At 48.3% G+C, this 9,729-nt stretch overlaps 1 protein-coding gene across 2 annotated transcripts; it reads left to right on the top strand.

The window, feature by feature from the left end:
* Positions 1-543: 543 nt before the first annotated feature.
* On the top strand, positions 544-9,278 carry RGS4 (regulator of G protein signaling 4). Of its 2 annotated transcripts, XM_071751333.1 has the most exons (5): positions 544-1,495; positions 3,814-3,918; positions 4,878-4,939; positions 5,630-5,796; positions 6,815-9,278. In XM_071751333.1, the coding sequence occupies exons 1-5, from the start codon at positions 1,452-1,454 to the stop codon at positions 7,064-7,066; spliced, it is 630 nt and encodes a 209-aa protein (XP_071607434.1). In that variant the 5' UTR covers positions 544-1,451; the 3' UTR covers positions 7,067-9,278. The 2 variants fall into 2 exon arrangements, with proteins under 2 accessions (XP_071607434.1, XP_071607436.1); XM_071751335.1 differs by lacking the exon at positions 5,630-5,796 and having other exon boundaries at positions 1,198-1,495; positions 6,815-7,032.
* Positions 9,279-9,729: the final 451 nt, after the last annotated feature.

The following is a 9,729-nucleotide window of genomic DNA, read 5'->3' as shown; positions in this document are numbered from 1 at the left end:
TCTGCAGCCTGTGGGCAAAATATTTTAAGGTTTCTGGGGAGAATAAAGCAGTGGGACACAGAGAATACAGCAGTGAGACACAGAGAATACAGCAGTGGGATACAGAGAATACAGCAGTGGGATACAGAGAATACAGCAGCATGGGCAGCCAGCCTGCTGCTGCTAGGAAAACTTATTTATTTCACAGCAGTAGCAGGCTCAGTATTTTAATTGATAATCTTTGCTTTGGGGACTCAGGGACATCCAAATCTTAAGGGCTGGCTTTTGATTAGGGGCAAATGAAAATGGAGAAGCAAGGTACTGCAGTGATACCCCTGGATCTGAGGCAGCCATGATGCCAGCCTCCTGCTTTCCCTCTGTATTTACAGGAGCTGTCCCCAAACATGTCAGGACACAGACTTATTTTGTATTATAATAGTAATACACCTCAAACCTTTTTTGGTTTGTTTGGTTTTTGGTTTTTTTTCAGTTTTTTGTTTTATGTTTTGTTTTGGGTTTTTTTTGTTTTTTTTTTTGGTTGGTTGGTTTGGGGATCTTTTGGGGTTTTTTTATTTGTTTGGTTTTGGGTTTTTTTTGTTTGTTTTTTGTTTTTTTGGTTTTTTTTGTTTTTGGTTTTTTTGGTTTTTTTTGTTTGTTTTTTGTGTTTGTTTTTTTTTTTGGTGGTTTTTTTTTGTTGTTGTTGTTTTTTTCCCCTTTTTGTTTTTAGCCTCCCCAAAGCCCTATATCCAGCTACCTCTAGAATAAAACAGGGATGTCTGGGTTGCTGGGGTATTTTCCTGGTGAATTTATCTTCTTATTCCTTAGAGCTCTGCTTTCTTTCTTTATTTATTGGGATTATGGAAACCTTTTGCACTCAGGATCCTTGCTCCTTGTTTTCACCACCTCGCTCTAAAGAGAAGGACAAAACCAACAGAGGAAGCAGCAAAGCTCAGAACTGACTCCCTGACCCTTTTTACTACCCTGTGCCCATCTGAAAACCTCCTCCAGCTTTTAGCTGCTCTTTTCCCACCTTTTCCAGTTAGGAAAAAAAAACCTTGAAGCTTCCCCACCCCCACCCGTCCCTTTTTTTTTTATTTTATTTTTTTTATTTTATTTTTTTTAAACCCTCCCCTCCTGCAGCCAGACCACAAGCTTCATTTCGGGGAAGGTTTTCACTCCTTCTGCCTCCTTTGTCTCGCTTCCCACGTCACCCTTTTCCTCTTGGGTGGGCAAAAAGGGGTTGGGTGCTGCTCCCGAGCTGAATCCTGACTGGGTCAGCGAGCGCTGCTGGGCTGGGCTGGGCTATAAAGGAGACCCAAGAGCAGCCCGCCCGGTTCGGGGACGGATTCGGGTTCCGCAGAGAGCCAAGGAAGGAGCCCCACGCAGCCTCCCGTCTCTCCTGGTTTCTCCTGGTTTTTGTTTTTTTTTTTTTTTGTTTTTCCCTGGAATACAGAACCTCCCCGCGGAGCAAGATGTGCAAGGGGCTCGCTGCGCTGCCAGCCACTTGTTTAAAAAGGTACCGGCTATTTCTGGGCATCTCTGCGTGGGGAGGGATGGAGATTTTCTGATGAAATGGAAGTGGCAGGTTCGGTTCTGATTCTCTTTCTAAGGTTGGGTACAAATGATCGCTTACAGGCTTTTTTGTTTTTTTTTTTCTCTTTGTTTTTCCCTCTTTTTTTCCCTTTTTTTCTTTTCCCTTTATTTTTTCCTTTTTTTTTTTTTTTCCTTTTTTCCCCCTTTTTTCTTTTTCTTTTTTTCTTTCCTTTTTTTTTTTCTTTTTTTTTTCCCCTTCGTTGTTTTCATTTTCTCTCAGTCAGAGGCAGAATTGTGTAAAGGTTTTGTACTGAGCTGTGGGAATGCTAAACCCATCCTTCCCAGCAGCAAAACCAGCAGCTCTTAGCATTGTTTTAATATATCTGATATATCTTAATATATCTTAAAAGCTCTGCACTACTTTTCTCCATTGCTTCTTTCTCTGCTGCATTTTCTTTCCTGGTTTTTTGTGTGTGGTTGGTTTTTGGGTTTTTTTTTTGCTTGTTTGTTTTGGTTTTTTTGTTTGGTTTGGGTTTTTTTGTTTGTCTTCTTGTTCTGGCTTTTTTGGTTGGTTTTTTGGTTTTGTTCGTTTGGGTTTTTTTATTTTATTGTTTTGGGGGTTTTTTGTGGGTTTTTTGTTTTGTTTTTTTTTTTGAAGGGGCAGTGAGGCAGACAGAATATTAAAAAAAATAAAAAATAAAAAAATGAGGGCCTTTCCCCCCAAAAACATAGCAAATGCAGGAACCCAGACTGCCAGGACAGGGATGTGCCCAGCCCAGGGTGCCCCAAATCTGGCAGCTGCTGGGGGGTCAGCCTGGAGCCCCCAGGATTTGGGTGAGGGCCCAAATCAGTGCTGTGGGGCTGCCCATACCCCTGTTGGGTGCTGCCAGTGGGGATGGACAGAACTGCATTGCATGAGGCTGTGAAATGGGAGAGAAAATACATGAAAAATACTGAGATTCAGGCAGCTCCCATCTACGAGGAAAAAAAAACCTCCTCGTGCTCATTGTGATGCATTTCAAAACAAGTGCTGAAAATATGAGGAAAAAAATATTGACACGCCCAACCCTCCAGTTTGCAGCTACGTTTGGAGGGGAGGGGAGCCCTAAAAAAAAAAAATTTTGAGAAAAAAAAACGAAAAGAAAACCAAAAAGTTTACATCTTTCACCGCCTCTGTCCAGGATTCCCAAGAAAATCCCTCTTCCAGAAAGCTGCAGGACTCACTGCAAGCAGCTCTGTCTTGACTTCTCCTGCTGCCACCTTCCTGCAGACCTGAGCATCTTCTCTGGGAGCAAAAATAATGACAGAGTGAGACAGCCCTGAGTACCCCATCCATCTCTGCCTGGAGCAGGACTGGAGCTTGGCCCTGGTTAGATGCAGCTCTCATGAACCCAGGAGTTTCCTTCACTCTCACCTGAGTGCTGGAGTTGTTAGGGGAACATTTATGAGCAAAGCCAAGCAGTGGGATAAGATCTGGCCAGGACTGCTGGCAGGGAGCTGGAGCAAAGAGCAGTTCTGGGATGCTGCTGAGCAGCTCTCAGAGCTCAGCCCTGTGCCACAAGGTCTTGCTCTTTATTATAGGCTCTGATCTGAGGGCCAGGAGAAGAATTTCCTGCTGATGCTGTCATTACACCCTGCAGCAGGTCCAGGCTTGCATTCCTGAGCAAGCAGGACTTGATTTACTCACCCCCTTTCTCCTTAAACTGGAAGGAAATGCAAAGAGCTGCTGAGGCGAGTGGCAGCTGCACGTACAGATGCTGCTGTCAGGCAGTGATTGCCTTGACCATGCTGAAAAGCAGAACAAAATTAAGCCTGAAAGCTGCTAGGAGCTTGCTGTGCTGCAAGGGAGTAGCTTGCATGTGGGGAAGCTCCTGGCTCATCCCCTGCTCTCATCCCACAGCCCTTCGATTCCTCCCATCCCCTCCCTGGTGCTGCTGGAGCTGGATGAGGAGGTGGAGAGATGGGAAGGGCTGCAGGAAAGGGTTGGGGAGGGTGTCAGGAGCAGACAGACAGCTGGACAGGTTGGCTCGAGGACAAGGTGACAAATCTACAGCCCGGTGGTGCCTTTCTGTGACAATATTTTAACTGTGAACAAACCACAGAAATGACAGCAGCTTCTCCCCCTTTGCCAGCCCTGCCTCTGGGCTGGTGACAGGAAAACCCATTATGTGAGGAGTGGAAAATCAGCACTGTGACCTGGATTTGTGTCACTGAGCAATGCTGAACGAGCTTGCTGGAGGTGAGGAGGCTGCAGAGGGAATTTATAAAGCTTTTTTCTTCATCTTGGGTGATTTCTTTCAGTGCCAAAGACATGAAGCATCGGCTGGGCTTCCTGCTGCAGAAGTCAGAGTCCTGTGACTACAGCTCTTCCCAGGGCAAGAAGGAGAAAATATCTTCAAGCCAGAGGTAAGAGCAGTCACTGAAATATAGCCAAGCCCAGGTTGGCTGCAGCGTGATGTTTACTCCTTCACTGAGCTGAATTTCATGAGCTGCTGCTTCCCAGCATTGCCTGAACCACCTGAGTGTTTGCATTTGGATGTGGCAAAATTCCTCAGAGCTTCTCAGCCCCTTTCCATGAAGAAGGTTGAGCCTGAGGTCCCTTTCTGCCCTCACTGCTGTAATTCAATATGCATGTGGAAGGACCTGTGCAGCCTCCTGTGGGGGGTAATAATGCAATCACCAGAGCCAAGTGGGCAAATCCAGGATCTCAGCATCCCTGACTCTTTGAGCAGGATTTGTGCAATGGTCCATGAGGCTGCACAGAGATATTGGCAGAGAAAATGGAGAGGGCAGCCTGGCAGGGTCTCATTGCTCTCACTGAGGTGCAAATAGATACAAATCCTTCCCAAGGACTTACAAATCCTTCCCAAGGAGGTCTCCAAGGGACAAGGCAGGCTCCTGGAAGGGATGAGTGCTAGGATGTTCTGGTATAGTATGGGGAATGAATGCAGGATGTCTTCCCACATTCCCCATGTGTTTCCAGTTTCCATGCTCCTCTCTCTTCCACATAGTTATTGTTTCCAAGAGGTTAAGGATATCAACCCTTTGGGGTTCACTGATACAACCTGGAAGAGCAATCCCAGAAGTCCAAACAAGAAGCAATGCAGAAGTCACAAAATAAAAGCAAAGTCCCCAGCATTTTTCCAGGAAAATTCCTTTCCAACCCACGGCTGGAGGCAGGGATTGGAAACTGGAATCTTAGATGTGGGATCTCCAGGGGGTTCTGTAAAGCAGACAAGGCCTTCTTGGTCTGTTGTGTATCAATAACATCAGGAAAAGAGATTTTTTTTCAGTGGTGTGTAGCAAAAACCCAAATCTGTCCTTTCTGTACTCCCCTCAAACCTTCCCTGTGTTCCTCCCTTTAGGGTTAGCCAAGAGGAGGTCAGGAAGTGGGCAGACTCTTTGGAAAATTTGATCCACCATGACAGTAAGTAAAAAAATGCCCTTGTGCTGGGGATGCTGAGGGTGCTGCCTGCAAAGTCCCTGCTGAGCAGTCCCCAGGTGCCAAATTTTGTTCCTTAGCAGCACCTTGGCCACACCTGGGAGGGTGTTCTGGGTCAGATCCAAGGCAGAAGCCAAATTTATCATGAGTGGGGCTTTGCCCTGCTGCTGAGTGGTCCCTTTTGAGGTGGCAACTTGCTGAGCCCCTGTGCAAGGGGAGGGCAGGGCTGGAGCCCAGTTCAGAGTGGGTTAAACCACGGCCAAAAAGTGGAGAAACTGCAGCTGAGCCCATGGGATTTGCTGTGTTGATATCCTTGAAATTTCCTTCCTGTTGTTCCCATGGGCTGTTGGTTGCCTCCTTGGGGTCTCCTGGGAAGATGGGAAGGAGCTGCTTGTGTTGCTTGGCTGAGTGACTGAAGGTTGCAGAGGGGGAGCAGGCACCTGAGGACCCACGAGTGACATCCCATTTTTTGGGATTTGTCTAAATTGCAGCCTAGAATCTGCTGTGGGTACAGGCAGCTCTCCCCAGGGGAACTGCTCAAAACTTCCCAAGGCTTTGAGCTTTGGGAAGCAGAACCCAAAATTTCTGTATGCTGAGCTATTGAAGTTCCTGGGTACAACAATCCAGGAACCAACACCCTGACCTGATCTGGTTTTTCTCCTCTACACAATCCAGGAGGACTGGCTGCTTTCCGTGCTTTCCTCAAATCTGAGTATAGTGAGGAAAACATCGAGTTCTGGGTCAGTTGTGAGGACTACAAGAAAACCAAATCCCCAGCCAAGCTCAGTCCCAAGGCCAGAAAGATCTATGATGAGTTCATCTCCGTGCAGGCAACAAAAGAGGTATGAGCACAGGCCATTCCTTGGGCAAAGTATCACCCTGAATTCTGCAGCAGAGGAAAGCAGGGATCAGCAGTTTCACAAGAGCTGAAGGGTGGTGAGTTAGCAAGGAAATGGGGACATTTTTATTGTTTTAAACTCAGGTTGAGAAAAAGCAAGTTGAGTTACAACCATGTAGCCACCCCACACGTGCACACTCAACTGGGAGAAACCCAAAAGGACTGAGTCCCAGTGTCCCACGTTTTCTGGCTGGCTGCATCCCAGAGGGATAGGTGTCAGTGTCCCCTGACAATTCATCTGGCAGCAGAGATGCAATTGGTGTCCTGTTGCCCCTGTGCTCAGCCCTGGGGAGGCCACAGCTTGAGTCCTGTGTCCAGTTCTGGGCCCCTCAGCTCAGGAAGGAGATTGAGGTGCTGGAGCAGGTCCAAAGGAGGCAACTGGGCTGGGGAAGGGACTGGAGCACAGATCCTCTGAGGAGAGGCTGAGGGAGCTGGGGGTGTTGAGGCTGGAGAAGAGGAGGCTCAGGGGAGACCTCATCACTCTCTCCAACTCCCTGAAAGGAGGTTGGAGCCAGGGGGGGGTTGGGCTCTTTTCCCAGGCAACTCTCAGCAAGACAAGAGGGCACAAGAGGTCTCAAGTTGTGCCAGGGGAGGTTTAGGTTGGACATGAGAAAGAATTTCTTTAGGGAGAGGGTGCTCAGCCATTGGAATGGGCTGCCCAGGGAAGGGGTGGATTCTCCATCCCTGGAGCTATTTCAAAAGAGCCTGGATGTGGCACTCAGTGCCATGGGCTGGGAACTGCAGTGGGAGTGGATCAAGGGTTGGACTTGATGAGCTCTGAGGTCCCTTCCAACCCAGCCAATTCTATGATTCTATGATTCTGAGGCTTCAGGGTATCCAGTGGCCACTCCAGACCAGTGCACGTTAAGGACACCTTAAGTACCCCTGGGTTTTCCTTTACCTATGTAAGCTGTACCCCTTGTGGGACAGATTCTTCTGATGCTGTCCCTTTGATCCCACAGGTCAACCTGGATTCCTGCACAAGGGAGAGGACAAGCCACAACGTGCTGGAGCCTACTCTGTCCTGCTTTGATGAGGCTCAGAGGAAAATATTCACCCTGATGGAGAAGGATTCTTACCGCCGCTTCCTCAAGTCCCCCTACTACCTGGACTTGGTCAGCCCCCCAGGTGCTGCCTGTGGGCCTGAAAGCTCCAAAAGAAGCCACCCTCACACCTTAGACTGCAACTCCAACCTCGTCTCCCAGTGTGCATGAACCTTGCAGCAAGGCAGAAGTGGGGCTGGGCTCTCACCGGGGCAGCAGGAGCATCCATTGGCACGAAGCAGCAGAGCTGTCCCCATTTAGCTGTCCCATGTCCCAGTTGTACCCCATGGCATGCAGCTGCCAGCATTTGCAACCCAAGGCAAGGCTCAGTTTGTGCAGCAAACCCTCCTCTCACTGGTGTAGGAGCCCTGGGGTCTGTGTCTGACAGGAGAGCTGGGGCCAGCGTTGCATCTCCAGGGTGGGTCTGGCAAGCCCAGGGAGGGCTGGGGAAGGGAAGGAAAGGGAAGGGAAGGAAAGGAAAGGGAAGGAAAGGGAAGGATGTGCTCAGACCCAGCACTCCCCACCCAGGGACCAGATTTGGTGAAGCTGGCAAGGGGCAGGAGACAGGAGAAGCCACTGGGGACTGTGAGCTCCCCTTGCTCGTGGGCAAAAGCTCAGCTGAAGCTTAGATGTCATTTAGCTCCCAAATGTCAAGGCTTTTTTAGAACACAAGCTGTTCTGCATTAGTCTGCAGACATTAAAAGAGCTCTTACTCTTCCTTGGAAGGGAGTCCAAGGCTTTTCAGGCCTTTTTTCTCCATCACCACAGCCACCATTGCAGGGCAGCTCTCCCCTTCTGGCCACTTCTCTCTCTGTGCATCTGGTTTTTGCTGGCCAAGGATCTTTCCTAGGGTTCTGCAGAGCTGTTGTTTGGGAGGAGGTTCATTATTCCATGTATTATTGTGTCCTGCATGCTCCCAGCTTAAACACCATAGCTGAGCAAAATAGGAACAGGTTCCTCCTCTCCCACTCCCAGGCTGGCAGGTAGGCATTGCTAACTCTGGGAGTGCCATCTGATTTCTGGGTTACCTGCCCCAGCTTGTGTGGAGCAGTTTGTGATGGAATGGGATGGCTGCCACAATAGCTGAGGAGAAAAAGACTCTGCCTGCAAGTACTTGAAAATGTCTTTTTTTTTTTCTTTTCTTTCTGTTTTCCTTTTTTTCTCTTTTCCTTTTCTTCTGTTTCCTTTTTTTCTCTTTTCCTTTTTTTCTCTTTTCCTCTTCCTCTCCTCTCCTCTTCTCTCCTCTCCTCTCCTCTTCTCTCCTCTCCTCTCCTCTCCTCTTCTCTCCTCTTCTCTCTTCTCTCCTCTTCTCTCCTCTTCTCTCCTCTTCTCTCCTCTCCTCTTCTCTCCTCTCCTCTTCTCTCCTCTTCTCTTCTCTTCTCTTCTCTTCTCTTCTCTCCTCTCCTCTCCTCTCCTCTCCTCTCCTCTCCTCTCCTCTCCTCTCCTCTCCTCTCCTCTCCTCTCCTCTCCTCTCCTCTCCTCTCCTCTCCTCTCCTCTCCTCTCCTCTCCTCTCCTCTCCTCTCCTCTCCTCTCCTCTCCTCTCCTCTTCTCTTCTCTTCTCTTCTCTCCCCTTCTCCCTTCTCCCTTCTCCCTTCTCCCTTCTCCCTTCTCCCTTCTCCCTTCTCCCTTCTCCCTTCTCCCTTCTCCCTTCTCCCTTCTCCCTTCTCCCTTCTCCCTTCTCCCTTCTCCCTTCTCCCTTCTCCCTTCCCTTCCCTTCCCTTCCTTTTTTCTCTTTTTTTCCCCCCACCATTATTTATAGGAGTTTTTAATTCAGTGGTAGCATGACTCATTTTTTTTTTTCCCTGAAGATGGTAGGAGGAACGTGTCAATCTCTTTACCATTCCTGGGCTTTGCCAGAAGGCAACTGAATTTTTAATCACTGCAGTTGACATGTCCTTCCCTGGAGGCTTTGGGACTGACCTGCAGTCACTTGAAGGCACAAGAATAGATTCAGGGCTTCTGTCCTGGGCTGTCAGTGACTCTGTCCCCCAAACCTCAGTCTCCCCCTTAGATGCATATTCCTGCTATAACAACTTTTTTTTTTTTTTTTTTTTTTCTCTCTGCATCCCTCCCCAGACCCCAGTTCTCACCCCAGGGTTTTGCCATGGCAGGAGGAGTTCTCCAGTAGGCACATCCAGGCCCACCGAGCACCAACTCTTTTGACATGTGCTTTATTTTTTATTTTTTAGATTGTACTCACCCATACCACCCCTGCATGTTCAGCTAAGAGCTAGAGAGGCTTGCTAAAGCTCTGAACACAGCCAAGCATGTGGCTCTGTTTTATTTTCCTCTGGTACTGGGAAATCTTGATAACTATAGCAAAACCTGTAATAATGATGAACACATTCTCAATAAAAATGTTTGCATTACTTCCTTCTAAAATGACACTGTGTGACCCAAAGGAAATCTGTGGAGATGCAATTCATTGGCCAAGGGTACTCTAAAATGTCATTTGCCAGATGGCTTTACTCAGAGGTTTGGGGCTTTTTTGGTTTTTTTTTTTTAATTGTGAAACAGCCATTGTATCTTCCAGGTGCCCATGAGCATGGGGGATGCTGAGATTTTGGGTGCTCAAGGACCACCCATCCTTGCCAAGGTCTGGGGTGAACACAAGCCCCCCCTTGACATCCTTGGAGCTGGGAACATCCAGGAACACCTCCTCCCAGCAAATCCTTCCCAATCAGAGCTCCAGAGGGGAACAATTTTACCTCAGAGCTCAACCTGGTTTCGGGTCCAAACCTTGCAAGTGCAGAACTGCCACCAAATGGTGGCACAGGTGGGATGAGCAGGGCTGGGGTTGGTACTTTATTCCCTTTTTCTTTCTTTTTTTCTT

Source organism: Heliangelus exortis, chromosome 8 (assembly GCF_036169615.1).
Source record: "Heliangelus exortis chromosome 8, bHelExo1.hap1, whole genome shotgun sequence".
Classification (NCBI taxonomy): domain Eukaryota; kingdom Metazoa; phylum Chordata; class Aves; order Apodiformes; family Trochilidae; genus Heliangelus; species Heliangelus exortis.
This window is presented reverse-complemented; position numbering and strand designations above follow the sequence as displayed.

Excerpts from the sequence above, each read along its gene's own strand:
- RGS4 (XM_071751333.1), top strand. The coding sequence starts at position 1,452 with ATGTGCAAGGGGCTCGCTGCGCTGCCAGCCACTTGTTTAAAAAG. Across the intron at positions 1,496-3,813 it reads CCAGCCACTTGTTTAAAAAG|TGCCAAAGACATGAAGCATC; the intron begins GTACCGGCTATT and ends GATTTCTTTCAG. Across the intron at positions 4,940-5,629 it reads AAATTTGATCCACCATGACA|GAGGACTGGCTGCTTTCCGT; the intron begins GTAAGTAAAAAA and ends TACACAATCCAG.